Source organism: Pseudochaenichthys georgianus, chromosome 9, assembly GCF_902827115.2.
Source record: "Pseudochaenichthys georgianus chromosome 9, fPseGeo1.2, whole genome shotgun sequence".
Lineage (NCBI taxonomy): Eukaryota > Metazoa > Chordata > Actinopteri > Perciformes > Channichthyidae > Pseudochaenichthys > Pseudochaenichthys georgianus.
The window spans coordinates 26,281,187-26,308,932 of record NC_047511.1 but is presented as its reverse complement, the minus strand read 5'-3'; the positions used below and the strand labels follow the sequence as shown (position 1 = coordinate 26,308,932).

At 40.4% G+C, this 27,746-nt stretch overlaps 2 protein-coding genes across 2 annotated transcripts; both read left to right on the top strand.

The window, feature by feature from the left end:
* The first annotated feature begins 682 nt into the window (after positions 1-682).
* tspan36 (tetraspanin 36) lies at positions 683-7,827 on the top strand. The gene is made up of 7 exons (XM_034091229.2): positions 683-910; positions 3,234-3,425; positions 3,608-3,682; positions 3,817-3,912; positions 5,822-5,971; positions 6,184-6,267; positions 6,498-7,827. The coding sequence occupies exons 1-7, from the start codon at positions 851-853 to the stop codon at positions 6,576-6,578; spliced, it is 738 nt and encodes a 245-aa protein (XP_033947120.1). The 5' UTR covers positions 683-850; the 3' UTR covers positions 6,579-7,827.
* Positions 7,828-12,381: 4,554 nt separating this feature from the next.
* mapk4 (mitogen-activated protein kinase 4) lies at positions 12,382-27,023 on the top strand. The gene is made up of 9 exons (XM_034092069.2): positions 12,382-12,612; positions 14,039-15,432; positions 15,991-16,166; positions 20,666-20,810; positions 21,976-22,058; positions 22,274-22,352; positions 22,597-22,816; positions 23,024-23,189; positions 23,353-27,023. The coding sequence occupies exons 2-9, from the start codon at positions 15,066-15,068 to the stop codon at positions 24,301-24,303; spliced, it is 2,187 nt and encodes a 728-aa protein (XP_033947960.1). The 5' UTR covers positions 12,382-12,612; positions 14,039-15,065; the 3' UTR covers positions 24,304-27,023.
* Positions 27,024-27,746: the final 723 nt, after the last annotated feature.

Below are 27,746 nucleotides of genomic sequence, written 5' to 3'. Positions count from 1 at the left end.
GGATGAGTCCACTGACAATTCTTTCACACACACATACGGGTATTGGGCCGAGGGCGACACCGTACTTCCGGTATCCGCCGTTTTACGCGAGGTGCAAGCAGGCCGATGGTTTAGCGGGTTTAGCATGGATGTATATTCGTACCCCTTGTACTGTAATTCAGCTGAGGCATAACATACAACCAACATTGTTTATTAGCCTATAGGTCCCCTGTGCTGTATCTCAACAGTACTCTCTTTCTGTTTCAAAAGGGCCAAGGGATATAATTTGCTGTTAACTGCTGAGGATCCGTTTGAATGAGTTTACAGATTCATGACAGCCTCATTATTGACTTCAGAAGAACTACACAAATAAAATCTAAGTGGGGGGTGCATAGTCTTATTTCCAAAAACTGGATTAAAATATGTTCACATTGAAGTAAATCCTAAAGCATATTAATTGAGATAAAGACAAGATCAACATGTTGTTACTCAATATTAACATGTTACTCAATATGTTTTCCAAGTGCTCAAACCACAATTAAAAAAACAGCAATACTAAACGATACATTCAGTTTTAATGATCACATTACCTTACTGAACATTATTCGGTTTTAGGCTATATTTCTGTGCGGGACTGTTCCCCTCTGGTGTGACGCAGCCTCCCTGCAGGGGGCTGAGCGCGCTTGAACCGGTTGTGTTGCCTCGCTGTCCTCCCCGAAGCATGTGACCATGTGATCAGAGTCACTGCAGCCAGACAGAGCGCGGAAACTTGTGACCAAAACATCAGGAGAAGCAGCTCGGTGCCCTGCGAGATAAAAAGTGTACCCGGACTCCCAGCCTTTCTTCACTCTCTGCACCTCCGTCGCTCAACATGGACTGCGGGATCTTCACCTCCAAGACCGTCCTGCTCTTCCTCAGCCTGGTATTCTGGGTAAGGCGCTGAATTATATCCACCTGCTCACATTTGAGTTAATATACCAGTTTATTGGCTTTGCGACATTATGTGTGTTGCCCTCTGTCAAACATCGCTATTTGTTATTATTTAGTAGCCTAGTCAGTTCCTCCTATGCGCTTTAAGGTTTCCATCTTACAAATCAGAGTTGTGACTGGGTAGGCATCCTGGTAGCCCGTTTTCTAGCCACTGCAGTCGCCATCACTAAACTGTACTTCCTCATTTGTACTGTATCCTAATGCGGTTCACATCTGCGTAGGTAATTTTTTATGAAGTCACATGATTCCTTAAAGGATATTAGTAATAGTTCCAGAGAGTAGGCCTACTGACAAGATTTTCTGTAATAATGTCAACCAGCCAGCCAGTCAGCTGGAACTCTGACTCATTTTCAAAGTTTCCATATCTTGTTGGATCATCATATTCACCATGTCTCTGCCCAGCTGTCAGCTCTCCTCTGTCTACAGAGGAAATGCGTGTTGAGGGGAACCAGTACACTTTAGTGCCTGTCCGTCGCAGATGTCTAGGTAATTTGATTATTGAGTCAGATAACTGGCCTGTGTGTGTACTTGAAAGGGAAACAGAAGCATGGTTTATCTCGGTCAACAACAAGAAGAGTGTTTTTTGTTTGGTTGTTTCTGGTGTCATTGCTTTCATAATGAGCTTCACTATCATCACTGATCTGATTACTGAATAAAGGGTATCAACAGTGCTGCTTTAAACTATGAGCTGAACACTACAAATCTCCCCCCAACACGTTTTTTTTGTGATCTTTGAGACCATTCTAGTCCATTTGTCAAGCTACAATCAAGCCTCAGAGGTGTCTCACATTCCAGAAAGGAGGCTATACGTTGTATAATCCTCTTTGTGCTGCTTCTTAGAAACAAGATCAGAATTTCTGAAAAGATTAGGGGTGAGTGGTGGAGGGGGGGAAGGGGGTAGAGAAACTACCCCACAGCGATCTCGTGACTGTGGAGTGATTAGGAGCAGTGAGTCATGAGGCCGAAGTGGAGGTTGAATGATTGTTAGGCCACACAAAACACACATGCTCAGTTGCTACAAACAAAGACAAGTACACAATCTTTAACCCAAGTTATTGCAGGGGAAGTGATACTGAGAATGGCACATGCAGGGGATTTTTGACTTTCAGCATAAAGCAGTTGCAACGTCTTTTCGCCAGAAAATGTCCATCTATCTAAGGAAATGTTATATATTCTCATCTTCCTGCTGTGTATAAAAGCAGCTATATTTTATAGTTAATTTCAGTTGAGATTTTGAAGTGTTATTTACGATATAGTATTTGTCACTCAGCACTGCAGATTTAGTTTTTTGCAATTTCTCCCACACTGCTGGCTTTTTTTCATCCCTGACTAGAGTCTGGATTTAATCTGATAAAGGGTTTCAAAGGGCAAAGGGAAGTGAAGAGTGCTGTTGATGAGATTAATACTTTAGAGCCATTGATTTTTTATTTACATTCTCTGTTCTTGAAGTTTTTGTTTCGTATTGACCTTCTCAACTTTTATTTTTAGACCAGATTGTGTTATTCTACAATAACATTAGAAACCAGTTTTACACACCCAATGTGATACTGCAGTACAGTCTGGACACAATTGCCATGTACAGTCTTATGATTGATTAGCTCACTGCTCAAGCATGACTTGAAGAAAAGCCATGATTATGGTGTGACCTAATGCCTAATCCACATCTGAAAGACCATCAATGACTTTCACATCGGGTGTTCATCACATGAGACCCCAGCAGATAATAAAGGCAAAACAGATCTATTTGATTTGTTATAGCGTTTGAAGTTTGAATAAAGCGCTGATCCAAGCTGTTCTGCTTCCTGTTTTTCTTTAACTAACCATGTTGTGATGATAGAATCAAACTAAACTAACCAACTAAAATGTTATATCGCTATTCATGAAGGGAAGGATTCTTCTTTTTAGATGTTGGCAGTTTTTCAGCTGGCACTCTCATCTAAAGCATCATTATCATCTTAGAAACACACATTATGTCACTAATCACTTGAATTCTATCAAAGTGTTTGTTTCTGCAGGACATTGTGTTTGCAGTAGCTTAGTCTGAGTATACTGAGGTTGTACTATTCCCGGAATACCAACTACTCAATATCAAACATAGAAAAATAGGGTCTAGGAATAATTCAATTAAATAATAAATAAATCTTACATTAGTTTAGCTTACTCTTAAATGACTTGTTAGTGATCATATGTGATAAGGAACCATTCTGATATGCATGTTAAGTGTTTATGCTCCCCACCTTGATGTGTTACATGTTTCCCCGCAGGCTGCAGGAGTGGTGTTGGCCTACGTCGGAGCCCATATAATCAAGAGCTATGACAACTTTGACAGTTTCATCCAGGACAAGTACACGTTGGTCCCAGCCGCTATTATCATCGGCATCAGCGTGGTGATGTTTATTTTTGGCCTGGTTGGATGCTGCGCTACACTCCGGGAGTCCAAAGTCGGACTCAGCTTTGTAAGTGCTCTCTCTTCACGGACACACGTTTGTTTGTCAGGCTCTTCAACCGCCTGCTTAGCTTTAGTGTCTGAAGGCACACTTATTATAATGTTAGCTACCATTTTAGCTTTTGTTGATCCTATCACTCTTTTTTACCCACTTATATTCATCACACCTTCTTTCATCTTCTCCCCCTCCAGTTTTTTCTGATCATCATGGCGATCTTTGCTGCTGAAGTGGCTGCTCTGGTGTTTAGCTTTATCTACAAAGGCAAGGTAAGTAAAGTCACAGATTGCGTCACACAATGCTTGGTGCTGACAGTAAACTATACTCAGAATTTCACCTCTATTTTAAATTTGCGATGTTACTTCTGAACATGGCCACCAACCTTGTGTCTGTGTGTGTCCAGATAAACGCAGATCTGGAGCGCTCTATGAGTGAAGTCTTCGTGCATTATGATGGACAGACTACTGAGACCAAAGCTGTTGACTACCTGCAGACTCAGGTTGGTGTTATATTCTACTGTGTATATTTAGCTTAGCTTTTTCTCAGTTGTATTTTCATTCTCTTTAACCTCTTCCTGTTTTGCTTGCACTCTATCTTGCATGCTTGCTTTTGTTTCCTTCTCTTGTTCTTCAATTTCTTGCATTTAAATAACTGTTTCGATGTGTTCCAGTCAGACTTTCGTCCAAACCACAGCACTGAGACTGCTCTTGTAAAAGTCTTTAATGACATTCACTTAAACACAGACAGTGGCAGAACTTCAGTGTTAGTATTATTAGATCTCAGTGTTGCGTTTGACACTGTTGACCACAGCATATTACTAGACCGACTGGAAAACTGGGTGGGACTTTCGGAAACAGTTCTAAATTGGTTTGAATCCTACTTAAAGGATAGAAACAACTTTGTTTCTGTAGGTAAATATACATCTGAGTTGACAAATATGACATGTGGGGTTCCTCAAGGCTCCATCTTGGGGCCTCTTCTCTTTAACATCTACATGCTACCACTGGCTCAGATAATGAAGAACAACAAAATAAGTTACCATAGCTATGCAGATGACACACACATTTACGTAACAATTTCACCAGGAGACTATGCTCCAATTCAAACACTGAGTAAGTGCATTGAACAAATCAATGACTGGATGTGTCAGAACTTTCTCCAATTAAACAAAGATAAAACTGAGGTAATGGTTTTTGGAGCCAAGGCATAACGTTTAAAAGTTAGCACTGAGCTTCAGTCTGCAATGCTCAAACCAACAGATAAAGCCAGAAATCTAGGTGTAGTCATGGACTCTGACCTGAGTTTCAACAGTCACATTAAAACAGTTACTAAATCAGCCTACTATCACCTAAAGAACATATCTAGGATTAAAAGACTAATGTCACAGCAGGATTTGGAAAAACTTGTCCATGCCTTTATCTTCAGTAGACTCGACTACTGCAATGGTGTCTTCACAGGTCTCACTAAAAAATCTATTAGAAAGCTGCAGCTGATTCAGAACGCCGCTGCTCGAGTCCTCACTAACACTAAGAAAGTAGATCACATCACTCCAGTTCTGAAGTCTTTACACTGGCTTCCTGTATGTCAAAGAATAGATTTCAAAAATATTGCTGCTGGTTTATAAAGCACTGAATGGTTTAGGCCCAAAATACATTTCTGACCTCCTGCTAAATTATGAACCATCCAGATCTCTCAGGTCTTCAGGGACTGGTCAGCTTTCTGTCCCCAGAGTCAGAACTAAACATGGAGAAGCAGCATTCAGTTATTATGCTCCAAATATCTGGAACAAACTCCCAGAAACCTGCAGGTCCGCTGCAACTCTTACTACTTTTAAATCCAGGCTGAAGACTTTTCTTTTTGTCGCTGCTTTTAATTGAACTATTCATATCTTAAACTGCACTGTAACTTTTATCCATGTACTTTTTCTTTTAATGTTTAATTGAACTATTCATATTTTAGACTGCACTGTAACTTTTATCCATGTATTTTTCCTTTTAATGTTTATTTTATTAGCTTTTCTTTTTTAATGCTTAATGTCTTTCATTTTTTGTAAAGCACTTTGAATTGCCTTGCGTTGTAAAGTGCTATATAAATAAACTTGCCTTGCCTTCAATTTGCCCCTTTTTTTTCTTGCTAGGCTTTTAAGAAAAAGGCCATCTCAAAACCATAACAGCAAAATCTTAGTATGGTGATGTATTTGTATTAGTACTGTATATCGATGTCACGGTGTATGATCACAAAAATCAAGCCGACCTAATGAGAAAAAAGGTCTTCACACATCCCCTCTGTAGCCCACCATTACTCGCTCAGACATAAGGTTGATGATATAGTGTCAAGCTTTCCTGTTCTTTGTATTTAACTTAAATGAAATACCTTACCTCTTGTATGTTCACTTTCTCTCTCTGCAGTTGCAGTGCTGTGGTGTCATGAATTACACCAGCTGGTCCAACACCACCTGGTCTAACAGCCACAACAACACCGTGCCTCTGTCCTGCTGTAAAAACAGACCATCGCAGTGCCCAGGCAGAATGGACCAACCAGACCTGCTGAACACACAGGTACATCTTACAGAAGCGGTATATTTGTTATAACTGCATTAATGTTTTTCCATCTGCCACATTAAAACGATTTGTAGACAGGAATGATCTTTTATGGAATGATTTTATTTGTATTATTATTATCGCCCACCTCTGAGGCAATATTTCAGGCAGACGTTTTACAAAGTGTGTGTCCAGGATGTGATCACTCACTGTACTTGCATGCGTTTCAGGGCTGTGAGGTGAAGCTGGGTCAACTCCTGCAGGACGTCTTGAGTTACGCCATGCTTGTCATTCTGGGCTTCGCCATCATCAAGGTAAAGACGATCACATACAGTTCAGCAGCTGTGAAAGAGCTTTACTTTAAATACCACTCACTGTTATCACAATGCAAATTGCTATCTAAGCTCTAACTGTGTGATATGTTAAAGAAATTGTTAAAATATAGCAATTACGGTACTTGAGCTTGTCCAATGACATAACAGTTGGACCTCCAGAATACACTTGAAGTGAATGAGTCTGATTGTCTTTATGTTTCCCGTTGCAGTTCTTTGGCATGCTGAGCGTGTGTGTGATCACCTGTAAAACTGACAACAGGAGGAGTGGCTACCAGCCTCTGTATGCCTGAATCACTTCCTGCAACCACCAACCACCTCTTCATTTTACTAGACTAGGTTTGCTGACCACTCACTCAGCAGTGCACGTCCACATCCAGGCAAATAACTGTAAAAATAGTAATAATGGCATATGAAGAATAGATAACTGGCAGACCTTTTCTCAACGTAAAGGGGATCCCTCAAGAGCATTTAAACACAAATATATTCTTGGACTTGTGAAATAATTTTGCTTAAAGTGGCTTTTAAGTTCTACATTTCTCTCCCTTGTAATGATGAAGGCGTCTTCATGCTTGAGCAGCCCAAGGTCTTATAGTGTCTCAGCCCAACTACTGTATCATTCTTTGAAATTATGGTGGCTAAGGGCTTTAAACTTTATTTTAACCTTTTGTGATTGTGAAAGCACAGCGGTGTAATGCCTTATTTAGGGATGCAATATGTATAGCCAACTGAATACAGTATATATTTAAATATAAAGGTCAGATAACTGTTTTGGATTATGTGACAGTTCTACATAGCATGACGTTGGTTGTGTTTATTATATTTCTAAATTAAAAAGGTGAGCATTTCACAGTACTTTAGTGTTGTGTGGAGTTACATCACATTATTTTTGCCTTGTATTCCATGTTTTTTGTGTGTTTTTGACATCCTGTAAAGATTTTACCGTTTCGCACATATACTACATGTAACTATGGAATTTTGGAGACACAGTTGTGTCTAATCCTATAGTCATTGTTATGCAAAAACACTTTCTAGGTTATTTTCAAAAAGCTGGTTATTTTTTCACTAGACCAGTATTGCAGTTGTACATTTGGAACATCATATGAAACATGTCGCACAGTGGTTATCTCTCCCCTTTTACCTCCTGACTCTGCTGATAAAGAGGCCCTTTTTTTCGTAGACATACGCAAGCTAGGAGTGTTTTTCTTACATAAGCCTTACTGTTCAAAAAGATAAATGAGAACATAAACGCATGTCTAGGTTCATCATAGTCATCAATCCTTACAGCACAGGTTACAGAATTGGTCAGCTGTTGATGAGGCTGTCATATAACTGATTCCAACCATTAAAATGTAAAGTACCCTTGACTTTTTTTAAATTAAGTACACATTCAAACCAGCTATGTATCAAGCTAAGTTTTCCTGTTTTCCAGTCCCTGTTCTTTAAAGCAAATGTTTATTTGTTTGTGCTTTATCAGGTTTGTTGCTGCTGTGTGTGTAGTTGCAGTAATAAAGGAAATCCTGCAGGCGGTGATAAAGAATCCTACTGAGTCCATCCAGCACTTCCTGTGGTCACAGAGGCTAAAAAAAACACTCTTATGTTCTCCATATAGAAGCAGTAGAAGAGAAATTACATTATATTAATAAATTAAAGGATACAAGAAATACATGCAGAAAATATGTTTTCAAACACTGGTAACAATATGAATTTCAGATGTTTCAGAGCTTAAAGAGACAATCATTTAGATTTAAAATGAAAAACTTTAATGACAGTTGTTATACTGGAGTTTCATTACATCTTTTAGTATTTATTACAATATTTCTGTGTTTTGGGGCAGTGTTAATGGCCTCAGTTGATGTGAATGACCCCACTGCCCTGTCTCAGTTTGTCCACCTCTTGTATCTCTCTGCTGCATATCTTATTCAGTGCATTTTCTCTGCTCCGGTCTGTGTTGACATTTGGACAGGCCCGTCCTCTGAGGACTGTTGGTACACACTCGGCTAGATAACCTTGTCAGCTTCTTTCCCAAAGCTGTCTGTTTTATCACTTCTTTCTTTCACTCACGTCTGTTTATCTCTCTGTGTATGACTCTGTTTTTCACCTTCCCTCTCTTGTCATGCATAATTCTCTACAAATGTATTATTTTTTCTTTCTTCCTTTTTTTTTTACATTTGAGGTGTATTTGCATCTCTATTACCTACCAGGACCACCCAACTGTGCTGTGCTCATGTTTTTCTGACCTCCCCTAGCTCTCTTCTTTCTGAAGTGTTAACTTTTTAATTCAGGTGGTGCAGCAAGGACGATTTGGCTCTTATTCTGTAAATAATAAAAAAAAAAAATCTGAACAGAGTAGCTGTCTTTTGAAGTAAATTACCAGTCAATAATGCAGGAACATAAATTAAGAAAATCTTTATTCATTATTAGCTTCTGTTTTCAAACATTGTCAGCCTGCTCTATGGAACAGAGAGGTGATTGCTTGTGGGTTATGTCAATTAAAAAGAGCGTCCATTTTTTTTACATTGATTATTTTAGTCTTAAGTCTGAACAAACTTTGAAATAACCCTGATGCCCCCACGCTTTTCAATATTATATAACTGTTTTTTGTAGGCTTCCTGAAACACATTAGGTGGACCTAATACTTAAAAACAACAAGGTGTATTTTAAAAAAAAATTCAAAGATAATAATACTGAGATATCATTGGGCTTCGCTCATCAACATCTACTGTGTTCAGCCTTACGGTAAAAAAAAGAAATGAAATGTGTTGAATTCACTGGGGTAAGAACCGCTTGTTCATGCAGTGTTGCTATTCCTTCATGAGTCATCTTTGCACACCTACAGATGTGCCCTCGTCTTTCTCTCCCTGGCCTTACATATATGGAAAAACATTTATTACATACCAACAGGCAGACTTAGCCAGATGTTGTCACATTCAGCCTGACCTCTAAGTTATTTATTTCCTTTCCTACTTAGACAGGGATCTATTGGAGGGAGGTAATCTGAGGAGGACACACACACAATGCTGCTGCTCACTCTGTGCCGGAGATAGACGGACAGTTGCTTTCTGTTTTCTGTTCAGAGATCTGATGACTCTTGACCCGAGAATTCCTTCACGTCACATTTCTAATACTAGATTCATTCTTGGGTTTATTTGTATCATTCCACATCTGCAATATTTGACATCAAACAAGCAGCAGAACAACCCTGCTTACCCCAAACCGTGTGTGTGTGTGTGTGTGTGTGTGTGTGTGTGTGTGTGTGTGTGTGTGTGTGTGTGTGTGTGTGTGTGTGTGTGTGTGTGTGTGTGTGTGTGTGTGTGTGTGTGTGTGTGTGGTACCCACCCACTGCTGACACTGTGATGTCTCTATTTGTCGGATACTATCGGTGTTAATTAGAAAAGGCAGAAATAGATCACATCCAAGTGCTTGACTGATATTCGCTCTTCCTTTATACTTCAATTGTTCTGCTTCTTTTCAGTCTTGTTATTATAAAGATGCCAGTGATTTGTATGGCTAACCTACAGTGACTAATGACTCTCCTCCTGCCTTTAGCTTGCATTTGAAGTCCATATAAAATAATGTTAATCCACCCTTGGAAATAGTTCCAGGAAATGTAACTCCCAGATGACCCAAATTACTCAAAAGTGCTAGAAAGACATTTAACCTATAGCTGATACAATAGGGTGCAGTCTTCAAAAAAACAGAGAATCTTTCCTTGCAAAATTGTCTTTATTACATTTTCTGGTAGATGCCCTGTTACCAAATAAAAATATTTTTTAGACAGCAACACAAGTATTTTACAATTTCCTCTTCACTACATTCCGTTTATAATCTGTTTTATCTATACTTGACACACAGGAGAAGGAGCAGACATTCACCTGCAACACAGACCAAAATAACTTGGAGCAGATTCAAATGTAGTAAAATTAAATCTGTTCTATATTAACAAAAAATATATGCGTGTAACTAGCTGTGCATATATTTAAATCCCACCAACAATCGTATTAAGTACAGACCTCAGATTAAGCAGGGTATTCTATTAGTAAAGATGTAGAGTGGCTTTAAATCCAATAAGCTTTTCTTTAAAGCATATAATGTACATCAACGGTTGTTGTTTGGGTTACTTTATTTTTTACTAAACAGCAACAGCACTCTGATTACAGCCCCCCCCTCTATAGTCACAAAGGAACCACTGACCAAGCATCTAATTGTTTGCATTTAGCAGAGTATTCATCAGATTTCTGCATCACTATTGTACAATTCAAGATTCAAGACTTTTATTGTCATTTGTAAATAGCTACAGTGTAGATATATCCAGGGCCGTCCCTCCCTACACGCAGACTGCGTGGGGCCTCACCTTGCGGAGGGGGCCTCATCTTGCGGAGGGGGCCTCTCAAATGCGGCGCGCTTATGCGGCGCAAATAGTGTGGAGCGGCTCCAAGGTTTCCATTGAAACGGCATATGATGACACCCCATAATTGACGTAGAGCTGTTGAGGGCAGGACCATTAACCATTATCTGAAGTCTGCTGCTCTGAGCATGTCAGTTGGAGTTATGACATCATCGTGTTCCATGACACAGGTGTTTATATTTGAGCTAACGATGTGTCCAGAGATCAAAGGTTTCCATGGTGATGTGCAGTAATCAGTGAGAGGAGAGCATGTTCATTGTTCTGAATGAGAGATAAACCTCTTACATGTGAATGTTTTGTTGAAGAACCGTAACAGATATCGGTGACATTTCAAAGCGTGAAGCATGTCAAGGAACTTGAGCATCTGAAGTGTACTTTTTGTGTACTTTCGGGTTAATAATGTGGCCTTTTTGGCAGATTAACTAAGTTGCAGACAGATGAATGTTATTCAATTTAACAATGAAATAAGTAAACGGACTGTGATATGTTTATTCTCTGTAATAAGGATAGACTAACCACAGGCTTTTTAAACATACACCCCCAGGGCCAAAATCCCATAGTTCATCAAGTTCACAAAGGGTTCCATTGGTTTGCCTGAAGTACTATCTGCAAAGTAGAAAAGACAAACTGATCACAAAATGACTCTCAGAGCTGAATATGAAAAAACTGGGAATATATAACCAGTAGGCCTATATTGACCAATATAAGTTCAAATGTTTAATTTCACCAATTGTTTGTATAGCTAGTGTATAATTCTTTCACAAATCTACATCTTCTTCTCTAGCCCTTATGTTGTGTTCGGGTCTGTTTCAAGTTAAAATTATATAATAACTACGCTCTAGGTTTTTTTATCGGAACAAGGCTACGCTTCATGATATCATCCACAACAGTATCCTCCACAACACTACAAAACAGATTTTAGCCAAGTCTGAAGGTCTCTAGAAAAGTGTATGATTTGGTGTTCGGGTCTAGGAAGACCCAGCAGCATTGTTGTGGGTGACTCAGGGTCAATTTGGGCCCAATCAAGATTCATCTGTGACTTTAGACACCCCACCCCCTTCATCCACTGTAACAATATTTTTTTCGCAACATGCACCTGGTCTCCCATCCCTCTGGCCCCCCTCTCCACATGAGAACTCAACCTTTCTCAAAGAATATGCACTTGAACCTGAACACACACATGCACTTGTGCAATATGTGGTGTAATGTGTTTTGGGGCCATACAATTACAACAGGATTGTACGGTTATGAATGCATTATAAGTTAGTTATTATGTAATTAAAACAATATTGGATGATAGTCATTATTTTGGAGTGTTTTAGACTGAGATAAATCATGGATAAAAATTGACCCGCGAACACCATGAGCGGTAACAGCTTTCGAACACAACACAATGACTAGGGGAACCTCAATCCCAAACACCATGCGGGATTGCAGATGACTATGATGATCAAACAATAATAATTAAGCTAGAACAAGATGGAGGCTGGTTTGGGCTTTAATTTAAATTGATTGGGATATTTAGCTTTTGAGACCAATGAATTCAGCATCCAGAGAGAAAGAGAGAGAGATACTCAGTCAGTCATGGTGCAGTGTGTCCACTCTCAGGTCTGCTACATGTTTGCTATCTGATCTGGGTGATCCCTCCTCTCCTCCCTCTCTCAACTCTCTCCCCTTACGGAGAGAGGACAGTCTCCCACAATAACCGGCTCTATAGCAGTTCCTGTGGCTTATCTTATCTCGGCGGATCTCCCCGGTACAGACCCGTACCGGCTGCCCCCCCATATCATCTGAATCACAGGGACACAAAAGAGAGATCCGGTCGTGTTTCACTTTCTTTCTTCCGAGGGACCCGTATCTCTTACATCTGTTCCCCCGATCTTTCTTTCTGGACGGCAGGCTGCGGCTGCATAAAAGCGGTGAGTACCGCTGGTTGCTGCTGTTATCTTTCTTTCTTCTTCCTCTTGTTATTGCACAGCGAACAGATACTGCATAGAGATGAAGATAGCGGGACGCTGGTTGAGGAGCTAAAAGGAACTCGAGTCTGGTTGTCGCTGGTTTACTTTTATTTTCTTATTTTAAATAGAGCTTTATGTAGTTATTAGATGCACTTCAACCTCACTGTTTTTGTTCTGTCAGAGGGGCGTTACTGTGGGGACACACAAAGGCAGCCGCATGAAGTCAGTGTGCAGAGAGGATGCAGTGTTTTCCATCTGAACTGTAACTACATTAACGCCTGTTGTTGGGGAGTAAAACGAGGAAGATAACAATAAGGGACTAAAAAGCAGCGACGCAAAGCCAGAGTGATGTGTTAGTTACCCTCTCATCTGCCATCACCACATCATATTGTATATTGTGTAGAGTTTGGTTTCATTTTCTGCCTTAATTAAAAATCATTTTTTTAAGCCAGTGTTATATTTAAAAAGAAATTGACAATGGACTTCACAATTGCAATTAAATGCATTTTACTGCATTGCATCAACAAACTGCAAACTATCTGTATTTATGACATGTATTCTGGTTGCATAAACTGAAAAAAATTGCATAAGCTGAAAACATTTGCAGAATAAAGGCACAGTGCCATCTCCAGTGGTTATGCATTATATATAAAGTTAGCCCAGCGCTGCGCCTCCCACCCAGCAACACTGTCAACGCTCCCTCTCTCCCAGCCTCTGTTCTCAGCTTACACGCTGTCAGCCTCTGACTATCTGCCTGACTGAGGCTCACATGGACATGGAGTGTGTTTGTAAGTAAGTTGAAGGCTGTTAAAGAGAAGTTATTGAGTGCACATCCCCCCGTCTAGAAAGAAAAGCAAACATGCCCTCAGGCCTTTAACAGCAAAGATATGTGTTTTATGGATTGTTTGAATTCTTGCATCCCTGGGATCCAGGGGTATGAGAAAGCCAATCCTTTGTTTTCTACCACTATATGACCTTTCAAGTTGTGGGTATAGAACTCAGTTGTCGGCTAGTTTTATTCACGTTTAATAAGAAAGTTATGCTGTGTGATGCCATCAGAAAATGAAATGGCTTATCACTGAAAACAATGCTGCCATGCAATCCACTTCATCTTGTCAGTGTCTCTGCTTGAAATGTCAACAGCATCACATAGCAGATATTAAGGCGTCACTGAATAGATGTTATTATCCTCTCTAGGGCACGTTAGATTCGGTTACTCTGCCATTTAGTGTTATGTAATGGCAACTCTCCTGCAACACAGACCCTGTTAACACACTGGCTCTGTTCCTCTGTTACTTTCATCTTTAGCTTTTCTTCTGTTCGCCTCTTTTCATTCTCAGCAGCAGATTTGTTACGCGACTCAGCTAATAGCATTATCTCTCCACAGTGACCACGACCTGATGCTGAAACCCCGTACATTCATCAGAAGGCAACAGGAAACAGATTACTGATGGACTAAACACATGCAACAGTACCACAGCTCTGGGATTTGACCACCCTCCAACTGTGGACCTCACACTGAATGAACTTACTGACTGACTGACTGACTGTCTGAAGGATTGACTGACTCTGGTATCATGGAAGAAGAGGAGGAGCTGACAGAATTGATTTAACTCACCTAACCTCGCCTCCTTCCTCCTACCTCAGTATCGAAGACTGATCGATGAGGATTACTGGCTGTCCTCCTGCTGCTGTCCCATGATGCATCTACACATGTAAAAGCAGGATCAGCCACACAGAGGGCTGTTTCTATGGATACCCCTGCCCTGGTTAGTGTTAATAGGACTCACTGACATCCTTACTATCTGCGCAAGAACAAAATGCAGTGAGAGATTAGAAGTGCATCCCTGCAGCAGAGCACAGCGTCACATCACATAATGGAACAGAGAAACATCTTCATCAAGTGTCATGAGGAAAAAGCACATTTTAGTTTTATTAAGCACGTACTAACCTCATAGGTTGTTTTTTAATGTGGAACATAGTGGATTCTCAGCTGCTACAGTAAAAATAATCTGCCCACACAGGACCAGCAGAGGAGGTGAAGATTATGCACAAAGACACTTGGTAGGCCTGAAGGAAAAATTGTGTTTCTTTTATCCGGCTTGCAATTCTTGGTTCAGTTCCAAATTCTGGACCCAAATCTGGAATAAGTAACCCTACTGGAACATATGGGTGCCCCTCAAACTGCCACTACCTTTTAGCAGACTAGATTTCTTTACTTAATTTGGATATTTTCTACAAGATAACGGACATCTAGATGCACCAGCTACACAACTAAATATCAACTCGTCAGTTAATGTGCACAATATAAACCAAAGCACCTTTAAATGTGATATTTTGGGGATCCATCAAGCTATTTAAAAGTACATACAACCATCTATCATCTGTCCCTAACACCGGCAGAGGAAGCTATCATGGCCAGACAAGAGACCCCCCTCTTCCTTCATGGTTTTGACCTGGGTGGTCACTTTGTTGACCTTCGACCTCTCGGCACAGGTGTAACAGGCCTGGTCCTCTCAGCTGTTGATGAGCGCATCGGCCAGCGCGTGGCAATCAAAAAGTTGGTGATGCGCGATGCTGTGACGTTGAAGCACGCTCTGCGGGAGGTCAAAATCGCCCGCCGGCTGCTCCATGAAAACGTGGTGAGTGTTCACGAGGTTTTGGCGCCGTATGGACGACCGCTGCCCAGAGACCCGACCCAGCTGAGTGCCCTGTACATCGTGCAAGAGTGCATGGAGACAGATCTGGCTAGACTGCTAGAACAAGGACCACTACCCACAGGTATGGGAACTAAAAAGGAAATGGAAAGATCAAAGTTAAATAAAAAAAAAAGAAATGTTATGTTCCTAAACCCGATTTCACAGTTTGTTGAAACACTACTGTTCTGTTTCTGCAGCACTGCTGGCTTTGTTTACACTGCGAATTATTGGATTAGTCGCTGTCCTTTTAGAAACTCTTTGACTGAGACATTGTTTTATCCACAAGTCACAGTACAATCCTGCCCAGAACATTTTGATTTGTTCTTTCAGCTTGTTTGTATCCTCTAAATAAACATGTTTTGTAACTATTTGAGTGATACCATTGCTTTTTGACTTTATGTGCCAAAACAGTGTTGCCCATAGGAAATGATTCCACAAAATGTGCGTTTTCGTTTAATATTCCCCTTATTCCTTTTGTGATTTAAATTATTTTAATTGTGGAGAAGCTATCCATACAAGTTGTACACAATAACACATAATGAAGCATATTCACTAGAGGTAAGCATCGTTATGGAAATTAAAGACTGAAAAGAGAAGTGGTGTGTTGTTTCCTGATATCTGAGCCTTTTCCCTTAAACAGGTCATGCTACTCTGCTGTTCTACCAGCTGCTGAGGGGACTGAAGTTCATTCACTCAGCTAACGTCCTGCACAGAGACCTGAAGCCTGCCAACATCTTCCTCAACACAGACCAACTGCTGCTCAAGATTGGAGACTTCGGACTGGCCAGGATAGTCGACCCGCATTATTCTCATAAGGTAAGAGAATAATAAACCCTACCACACGCACACCCACATTGGCCAACTGCAGGGATATTTACACACTTTTTTAATAAAAAGTCTGTGACTGATGATCAAAGATGAAATATTCACTGGAAGTTTCTAAAATCAGCAACACTTGTACAAATATTTCCAGCTTTTAGCTTATTACTCTTTGGATCTATGTAGGACATGTAGATGTGGCAAATGTGCCAAGTGTTCTTTTGAGGAGAGCCAATAAATGCCTTTGATCATTACTCTCTTAAGCCTCCTGATCTCTCAACAAGTTTCAATCATTTTTATAAAGCTATAATCTTCAGAAGACAAGCCAGGATACAGGTTATGATCTCTGTCCACCTAATATTGGCTGTGTTTTTTGTCTCTGTGCTTTTTAATACTACAACAATTAATCAGATATTATTATAATATTTTAATATTAACGCATTATCGCTGCTCACTCTCAATGAAGGAAGAGAAAGTGTGATAGTCAGACAGCCGTGCACAAGCCCTTGCACTAGTGTGGCAAAGGATACTCTATAAACTGGGATTTTCCTCCCGTAGAATATCAGCAGGTTGATTGAAAAACAGAATAATTGTTGTCTGTCTGGTGTGTGCGTTATCTTATCTTGGGTGACATCTTATACTTCATTGGTCAGATGCTGACAAAGATCAACACTGGCTGCCCAATCCAAACAGAATACACTATTTCAAACTTGACATTTAAAAATGTGTAACCGCTACACTAGGATTCTAAATATTGCTATAGCAGCACTGCCAACCTGTCTCATTGTTCCTACATCTTTTATTACCATACCTGTTACTATTAACATTTTCTTCCCCAAACCTGGTATCAAGTGTTGTGCAAATCAAACCCTGTGATTAGCCTGTCCACTGTAGATAAAGGCTTCTGAGAGATGGATGTGACAATTTACCGCCCCATTGTGCTGCTTTATTAATGCACGAAGGTCCCACAGCAATACTGTAACACTAGCAGGGCAGGACTGTGTGTGTGTGTGTGTGTGTGTGTGTGTGTGTGTGTGTGTGTGTGTGTGTGTGTGTGTGTGTGTGTGTGTGTGTGTGTGTGTGTGTGTGTGTGTTCTTCTGGTCTGTGCATGTGAAGAGGGAGAGGAGCTCTTGTGAAAAGCGATCTTTGTCAGCTCAGAGCACGGGACTGGGGATCAGCTGGGTGCAGACACAGGGGGTTTAGATGGAGGGGAGGAGGAGGAGGGGGGAGGAAGAGAACAGATGAGGAGCAAGGATGAGAAATGATAAGTCATGGAAGGGTGAAAGGAGGGGAGGTGAAAAGAACAATGCAGTAAGGGCAGAAAAACAAGAAGGGTGAGAGAAAGTGCAAATAGGAATGATAGGGAAAATCGGTACAAATAAGATATCAAAGAGAGAAAAAGTAAGAGCGATGAAGATGGTTTGGGTCTTGCATGACAGCAGAAACTCTCACTCTGTTCCCCTTTCTGCGTTTAGGTGCAAAAAGCTCTCACACTGTGTAGCTACAGAAAATGCTCAGCCTGTCAGAGAACACTGTGTTCAAACTTCTGCACTGTCACTAGGTAGATAGATGAATGGATGGATGGATGGATGGATATATAGATAGATGAATGGATAAATGAACAAACGAATGCATAAATGGACTATTCAACACCAAGTACTTTGAGCTCTTACAGATATATTATGTATTTTTTCCCCTTGTCGGGTGCTGCAATATGAGCCTCTTCCTTTGCAGACGTTGCCTCAAAGCTTTGATTATGGGGATGCATTATTAAACATTGAGAGTGCTGGCTGCACATTACACTCTAATTTTAAACTGCTGACGTGGCTTTGATTGTTCTGAGTTGGATATGAAGAGTCTGCTCCAGCTGATGTGTCTGTCACCAGAGTTATGTGTGTGTATGTGCCTGTGTGTATTGCAATGTGTGTGTAAGATGAGGTTATTTGTGATGCAGTGTTCACACCAAAGCAGATGCCTGCAGTGAATGTGCTAGCCTCCTCTCTGTTATTTAATAATGCAGAACCAAATCACTGCTTTTTAAAACATTTTTGTGGGAATAGACGTGTTCAGTATTTACTCAACATGTGATGTGAAAACGACAGATAGTTTTCACTTTCATGTTTGGCCATAAAACATAGCTGGTGGCTCAGATTGTATGGTTTATAATAATTGCTCCAAAGAAATCACTCCTACCTTTTATCAGTAACATGGTCTGTGTGTAATAACAGATGTTTTCTCAGCACACTCTACAGTGCTTCAAATCGCTCTAAATGCGACAACACAGACAAACATTTATTCAGGCAAAAAGAGATAACAGAAATGTTGAAATAAGAGAGAACGGAAACAGAGGCAGAGAAAAGATAATTGGTGATGTTGTTTACCGTCAACACAAGTAGCACCTTGAAGTGGTTATGTCACCTGCTGAGGCGGCACTGGATCTGCCTAGAAATTATTCATGACCTGGAGAAAGACGGAGAGGAAAGGTGAAAAGAGGAAAGTGTTGGAAAAGAAAGAGAAATAAATGGATGAAAGATAAAGAAGTGAGGCAGAGGGGAGTAGGAGTAGGACAGGTCCAAATGAGTGGAACTGACAAGAACTGAGCGAGGGATGGAACAGGTGATAAAGGAGGAGACGAAAGGATGTGGGCAAAAAGAGAGAGATGGGGTGAAGTGTGAAGAAAAAAAGAAGTGACAGTCAAAGCTGATGATGCTTACATAGAAAAACAATGAGTTGAGATGAAGGTAATGGATGGAGAGGCAAGTGGGAGGTGGTGAGGGGAGAAGGATGAGAGAAAAGGGAAGGAGTAGAGAAGTCCAACAAACATTTAATAATGTGGAATAGCTGTGTGCTAAACCCAGTCTTAATATAGTTACATGATGAAAGGTGAGGGCACATCTGTGCATAATTCTTTGAAACTGAGACCTACACTTGCTTATTTTTCCGATCAGATTAATTATCATCAAATAAAATTACATTCTACAAAATGTTGTACACATTCCTTGAAAAACACTGTCCATCAAATAATAACTGGGATAGAGAGAGTAATCAAAACAGAGGGACAGACGGATAGAAGGCAAGGTGTGTGCATCATTGAACACTCAGCATCAGTTTCTGCTCTGTCATCTCCTAGCAGCAATGAGGGAGAGCCTGGGGGGGAAGGGGAGGAAGTGCGAAAGGTGAAGTGAGGGCAGAAGACAGGGAATAGAGAGCCTAAAGATAAGGCTACACATGATACAGGGGCAAAGAGGATTGAAATGAGAGGAGAGGAGAGGCCACACAGGAGGAGCAAAGAGAAAACAGAAAGGCTGAAGAGCGAAGTAAAACTGAACTTCAATTAATATCTCCTTTTTCACAGGAACTCAATCATGCTGTTTAATTCCAACTCATTCAAGATATGGTTTAGAAGTATATGAGAAATGTTACTCTGGTGGCCTGAAAAAACACGAAAAGTGGGAGAACAGAAGTTCAGCGAGGACAAAGAATGGAGGGAGAAAAAGACAGAAGACAAATTGTGGGGCCGCCTTTTTTAAACACAAAAATATTGTTTTCTTTGGGGATAAGAGTGATACAAATAGTATGTCAGCAGGAAGGAAGTTACCTTGATATGTCCACAGACACTCTAGCCAGCATGAAACTAGCTTGCAGCCTCCAGAAATATACAAATGTGTAAGAATGTGTAAGCCTAAATCTTAGGATTGTTGTGCAATCTATAGTCTTCATACTGTATCAGTTTAAGAGCTCAGAGCAGTGAACATTGGCTGAAGAGAGATTCATGGCCAGGAACATAATGGAAGTATCATGTAGTAAGTGCAGGGATTTTGAGATTTGGTAAGGTCAGAGAGTGGAGCTATTAGAGAGATTGAGAGGTGAAGTGATTTATAAGAGGCCACGAGAGCATTAATGATAGCAACAGGCACATTCTCATTACTCTGCAGATAAATCTGGTTTGTATGTGAATACATGTGGCTGCTGCTCATCTCCATGCATCATTATCAGTATTATTCACAAGGTGAGCATTTACAAAAGAAAAAGCAGACAGGCGCCTTGTTGGAGCAGAAGTAATGAGAGGATATGTGTTGTTGAAAAAGTAGAGCATCAAAGGCTCAGTGAAACGCCATAAATGAAGGTAGAGATAAGGCGAATGTTTTCTACAGAGAGTATCGAGAAACATGTTCATGTAGCTGACATAAAAACCCAAGCCTTGTGGGTGTAACTCAAAATATGAGCTTACATTTCCTTTTTTTGTGGCTGAACGTACTGACTTAATGAGGCTCGCGCTCAAACAAAAACACGACCAACTAGATTGTAATCATCCTTTTTAAATATTAGACACGTGCATGCAGACTAACAAGTACACACTAAATGTTAAGAACATCTCACAAGCTATTTATCTGCATGTGCATCACTAATGTTCTTTACCTACAGTAAATAATTAATTTCACTTACCTATTTTCCCTGTATTTGTTCTCACTCACACCCTCAACTCCTTCTCCAGGGCTATCTGTCTGAGGGTCTGGTAACCAAGTGGTATTGTTCCCCTCGTCTGCTCCTGTCCCCTAACAATTATACCAAGGCCATCGACATGTGGGCCACTGGCTGCATACTGGCAGAGATGCTCACAGGACGCATGCTGTTTGCAGGTACCTCTACTGTTTGTCCTTTAACACACTCATGACCTTGATGTACTGCAGGAACATTTTGATTATGCGCATCATTTTGTTGATTGCATGGAGAAATACAAAGATATTTTTAGTATTGACTAGAAACATAGGAGTCTCAAACACCTCTATTTAACATCTTAGATATAATAAACACCAAACAAAATAAGATTGAAGGCTTAAACAAGACTTCTCAAGTTAATATAGTGATAAAATCCGGTAAATCAGTTGTATTCAAACACACCTCTGTGTCCTTTGCCATTTAAAGTCGTTACTAGTAGAAATGTAAGAATAAAAAGACAAAGTAGCATGAGGACTATGGAGAGTTTTCCTGTACATAGTGTCCTCCACCAAAGATACATTATTCTTTTTCTGCAGGCTCCTTCTTTGCCTGACCAGAATAACAATGGTCATAGACACATTCTCTCTGTCTAAAGCAGATGTAGTTCCTCCTGACAGGCTGATTTGACCTCCAGCAGCCCTCTACACCACAGGAGAGATGGTGCCATAAACTCAATAGCGTCATCTGTTCCCTGGTGTTCTTCTTTGTTAGAATTTCACACATGGACTGTGAGAGATGTTTGCCATACTTAAGCAGCAGTTTTTAAATGTCACATGTTTTTTGTTTACGACAGGGAAAGCAATGCACTTTCATCCCAATACAATACAACTGCTTGCTTGTTACTCAGAGTGGTGAGTGTGTTTATATAGCACCACCTACTGGCGCCCATTAGATTGATTGAAACATTTAAAGGGCAAATCCACCCTGCATGACACGGGTGGGGAGAGCTACAGCTCTGCTATTACCTGCAAAGTTTGAGTATGCTGCATGTCTGGCTACACCACATTCAGGGACAAAAGTTGAGCTTTACAGAATCTGATTTCTTCTGTCTGAATATTTGGCTCTTAGAGTGGTGATTTCTGTTCATAGTTTTTAAGTCAAATCAAATTAAAGAGACTGCTGCATATTCCATTCTATCTTCAGATTTCTTATTGAACACCCTTACCTTGTCATTTATTTCACTCGACAGCTCACACCACCAAGTGATCCTGTTTGACTCTAATTCGTCACATTTTCTTCTGCTTATGTAACCGATGCTCGTCTCTTCTCTGCTTGTATCTGATTGGTTGATTCCCTCTCTCCCAGGCGCTCATGAGCTGGAGCAGATGCAGCTGATCCTCGACACAGTACCGGTGCTGAGAGAGGAGGACAGGCAGGACTTGCTACAGGTGACGCCTCAGTGGCTGCTGCTAGTCATATGTTTGCAAACTGATTTTATTAATACGGTCATCTATGTCATGTTTCTCTCTAAGGCCCTGCCTTTGTGTTGCATTCAACTACAATAAGCTTTATTAACCTAGGGGAGTGCTGTGAAATGTGCAAAAATATATAACCACAACAGAGTTATGCACATATTTTAACCCCCCTGTCATCCTTTTCCCAGGTGATACCTTCCTATGTCAGCCATGGATGGAAAGTGAAGAAACCCTTTTCTGAATTGCTGCCTGAAGTGGATGCTCAAGGTGCAATACTAAAATACAGCAGGGACAAACAAGATAAATTGAATATGTAAATAAAGATAAAGCAAACATTAACTTTTCTAAACTGTGAGGGTGTTGAGGCGATGGAGTAACCTGTAGAGTTTTGAATGTCTAACCTACATAAATTAGCCCTGAGAGAGGGATATGAATAAAAGTTAAGAAGAACATATATTTTATTTCTATTAATCCTCTTCCCTTCACTAATCCCTTTCTTTTCTCTTCACAGCTGTTGACTTCCTTCAGCGTATCTTGACCTTTAACCCCATGGATCGGCTCACAGCTGAGGCAGCGCTGTCACACCCTTTCCTCCAGCAGTACTCCTGTCCTGAGGATGAACCCACCTCCTCGCATCCCTTCCGCATCGAGGACGAACTAGAGGACAGCCTTGTCACCGAGCAGAGCCTCAGCAACAGCAACAGTCGGGCCTCCAGCATCCACTGGGAAAAGTGTGTGAATTTATATTTCTTACACTAGTATTTTATATAGAATACAGAAATAGATAAAGATAAAAACGTAGAGCCAACATGCCAATAATAGTATAAAACTGAAAAGTCTGGCAAAGCACAAGAAACTACTAAAGATTCGTAATGTAAAAAGGACCGAATATGTACTTACCAGCAACGTTTTTACAAGTCATTTCTGCTCCCCTGCAGGTATGAGAGCAGTTTATCAACAGATGTGTCCTGGCAGCTGTCGGGCGGGAGGTGTCGCTGCATGACCCCTGCCCACATGACCTCTGACCTAGGAGACACTACAGAGGATGAGGAGGTGCAGAGAGACCCCCGGGCCAGTTCCACGGCACTGATAGAGGAGGCACAGGTTGGATATGCTTTCATTTTTCCCATATACTGACTGATTTATACAACAATTTATTAATGACACAATGAAAAGAGTGTGTAGTTAAGAGTAGTATTAATGAAAGCAGTTCAACACACAATTCACCTTCTCCCTCCCCCTGCTACTCACCATCTGTGCTCTAAAGGTGGATCCACGCAAGTATTCCCACAGCAGCTCAGCTGAACGGTTCCTGGAAAACTCTCCCTCCTCCCTGGAGCGGGCCTGTGGTCTGGGGTATGGGGAACTGGACTGTGGTCGTTCCTGTGACTACAAAGTGGGATCTCCTTCTTATCTGGATAAAATTGCCTGGAAGGAGGGCAAGCCTCAACACTACTCAGAGCCTAAGCTGATCCTGGATCTGTCTCATTGGAAGCGTAACACCAACAGTCTTCCTTTGCCTTCCGAGCCACTTGATGGCAGCATGGAGGGCCTGAAAGCGATGAACGAGGAGGAAGCCGTAGAGGAGGAAGAAGAGGAGACCGGGGATTTATTCCAAGAGATCTCTCGCTGGGTGGAAAGCACCCAGTCTCATCTTCACTCACCCAGTCTTTCTGTGGAGCCATGTTCACCTTCGGGTTACATCTCATCTCCTCCTCTCCCTCTCACCCCGACTGACCTCCCAACTTCAGTTTTCCACTACGGGGAAGTTGTGCAGCAACCATCATCTGAATATGATGAAGATAGACTGAGCCCACTTCTTCCTGTCACGTCTTCCTCTAATTCCCTCCCCTCACTTTTCCCCTCATCTCCCACCTCTCCACTCCCCCCTCAGTCACCTCAAACACTATCTTCTCCCGCCTCGACACTTTTTCCTTCCCTAGAATCTCAACCCCTTTCTTCTACTTCCTCCATTTCTCAGCCAGTAAATGATGACTCCTTGGAGTCACTACCTGTCAAACAAAGAGAGCGGCTTTTCGACCTGGACGTGTTTATATCCCGAGCATTGAAACTGTGTCGGCAGAATAAGGAGAAAGCAGACGGGAAGAAAGGAAAAGAGGGAGGATGGAGGGAAGAAAGCAAACAGCCGAACATTAACCGAAAGGTGCCTAGGCTCCCAGAACACAGGACTCCTCCACCCCAGACTCCAAACTCTTGATGCTGAATTTCAACTGCAGGTCCTCTTCAGTATAGCATCGTAATGGCTGGCACTTCCAAATGCTCATAGTGTTTTCAATAGTACAGATGATCTGTGGTTAATAGTCCTACTTAAACAATAGACCTAAGTGTTAGCAGTCTTCTTGTTACTAAAGCGACGACAGGCCACATGCTGTGAATAAAACCCTCACTTAAAAAAGCAATTATGCAGCTTTGTCAAGTGTACTCTCAGGCAATAAGTGGTTAAAAAGTATTTGGGTTGAAAATTAATAACCATGCTTAGCATTTCAAATATCAAGTATTTGTTCAACATGGGAATATTTTTGAAATAATCAGCCAATTAATGATTATGGTATTTGTGGTTTGCTGTCAAACCTTGACTTGATAGCGACTAATTCTGTTATACAATTATCTGTAATTGACTAAACTAATAGTTTCCTGGGCTACTGCGTGCTGGATAACAGTTATCTAGAGGAGTCACTTTATTTGAAGTTTGCTTTAAATGTATGTTTCTACAAGATCCCTTGCTGTGTGGGAATCGGTCAGTTAATTTCCCAAAAGTCAGACAGTCTTCCAATGATGATGTACTCCCAATAATGACTATGACACGTAAAATGCTGAATGTATTAACTAAAGAGAATCAGTCAAATGATGCTGCGTGGTAAACTATGAGGATCTTTTGTTGCTGTTTTAATGCTCCCACAGTGACTTAATGAGCTCTGTTACTGCTGTGCTACATGCCTTGTAAACTTGTATAAAACTATTTAAATATTTAATTCTATATTATATTTCCCAAGACTGTTGTTTTTGATGTTCATTTATCTTAAAATATTATTTTCTGAATTATAGAGCACACCTTCCTGTTTATTTGGTGTGAATTGTATTTTGGTTAATGTGGAATGATCTATCATAATAATTTATGCTCTAGTTCAATCGCAAAGTCTGCCTGGTGCACCAAAGGTCATCCCACTTACTGAAAATATACTATTCTCTGTACTAGACAGTCAGATGTCTGTTACAATTTTGCTCACTTTAATATTAGCCCAAGACAGCTGTAATGCAAACAACAGTAACTTATATTTTGGAGAATGTAGATCCTTGAAAATCTAAATGATTTGTACTCAAATGCTGCCCTGTAACCATATCATTAGAAGAAAGAAAAACATTACCAAAACATATATTTTGAAATACTTTTCTATCCAATGTGGAAGACAGTAGCCTGTCAGAATGTTATTTAATAAAGGTAACCAAATCAGGTAAAGGGTTAGGGTCAAGGGAAATTAATTAAGAGATGTAGGCTGTTGGCTTGTGCCGCGTTCTTTCTTAACTGCATACTTGGTATGGAAACAGCATTCAAATGATTCTGTTGAGCTTTTGTCAAAAAGGTATACAGTTAAATCCATTTTACCTAGACGAAATAGGCCTCTCCTTTCCTGGTTTCCCTGTTTGAAATGTAATGCTCTGCTGCAGCCTGTCTCTGCTGTGGATGTACCACATGTTAACAGCTTATGTATATGTATATGTACAACAAGAGTCTGTATATTGGGAACACCAGAGGCACAATACTGAGATGCATAAAACAAACTGCCAGCAAAAACCTCTCAGAAACAACCTCTAATCATTTCAATTTTCAATTCACATCATCACACAGAACACTTAGAAGAATTGGGAGGGATGAAACCTTCTGGTCACACATGCAGAGCACACACATGTGTTCTCTGCTTTTAACCCATCCTAGTACCAGGAGTCTAGTACTAGGAGCAGTGGGCAGCTATTGTACAGCGCCCGGGGAGCAATGGGAGTGAGGGGGGAAGGGGGTTGTCCGGTGCCTTGCTCAAGTGCACCACGGCAGGGCATGAGGTGAACTGGGACCTCTCCAAGTAGAAGTCCACACTCCATATTTAGGTCTGGTCGGGGACTTAAACCGGCGACCCTACGGCTCACAGTCCAAGCCCCTACTGACTGAGCTACTGCCGGACTTTACTAATAGTAGGCCTATAGATAAAGCAAAGCCAGGTACATTATTTGATATTATCAATAGACATCAAGCACATCGGAGTCATTAGCACATTCAGAAATGCAGGTTTTCCTGAGCAACAACTGAAAGTCCACGACTGTTAATGTTGATTGTTATCAAAAAGGTACCTCTAAGGTATTAATAATACCGGTTTTCTGGAATAACTGAAAAAAACGTTCCATGTTTGTGATTAGAGCCATTTTTCTATTTATAAAAATAGATACAAATTCTGCTGCAGTCAAACTAATTAAATTTGTTTAGTTTTTAACCTTTACAGTTGTTAAAATCACATTTTGTATTTAGGAGATCATTTCCTTTGCAAGTAAACCAAGCCAGCAATAATATCATTGATGAAAAACAAACACATACTGTAATTAATTATTTCAAGTGTGTGGAAGAAATGTACAAAATGTGCCTCAGTACACCTTGATGCTTCCAGCTTGCTGAATGTAATGTATATGTTCTCCCTTCTGCATGGCTTTCACAACTGTTCAAATAGTTAAGCAAGCTGTTTTAATGTGTCATTATTTTTAAAGATTTCTGTGCGCTTTTATTTCTTTTGTACACACGCTTCAAAGAAGCTTCTGCTTTTCATTTGAGAAAAGCTGTGAGGTTTTTTAATGCTCAATATTAATAGAAAATAACTCTCTTTTTGCAGTTTCTCTTTTTGGAGAATAATTAATAAAACAATATTTAAACTGTTATTTGACCTTACTTTTTTTTATGTTGTCGCTTATTGCCAATTCAAATAACTAATATTGATGGGTTTAGTTATTTTAGGGCATTTTGTATACGGTTGATTGTTATCAAGTGAATTTGATTGACAACCTCCATCCCTAAAATGATTGCATTGATGTACATGTGATTTGTGTCAGGCACAAAACTATACTAGAAGATTAGCCATGATGATTTTGATAAAGATCTTATGACACAGTTGGAACAGGTGATGGCATATTCCTGCAAAAAAGAACAATTAATCAAATTACAATTATATGCCAACTGAAACATAATGTATGGCATTTGGTGACCCGGGGGGTCTGGGAGCCTTGGGCTATTGCCCATACCAGGTTGGTAATCCACCCCAACGATGTAATGTAGCCAAGTGGCAACAGGCCACATGCATTGTTAAACCTGAGGTTAGGAAACCATTTTAAAGTATACATTTAATGCCCTAATTGTATGATCATTGCTCATGACCTGTCTTTTATTGTGCGTATTTAGCACAAACAAATCACTTGACGCTGAAAAAACGTAATATAATCTTAATGATGATACATGTGTTCATCTGATGAATTATTGTTTCTCTCAGGCCCATGATTAAAAAAACATAACAAAAAATACAGATATTTAATAATCCACAGAAAAACAAAACATTATTATTATTAATTAACAAAAAAATAAACACTTGAATGAGGTCCTTCTTCTAC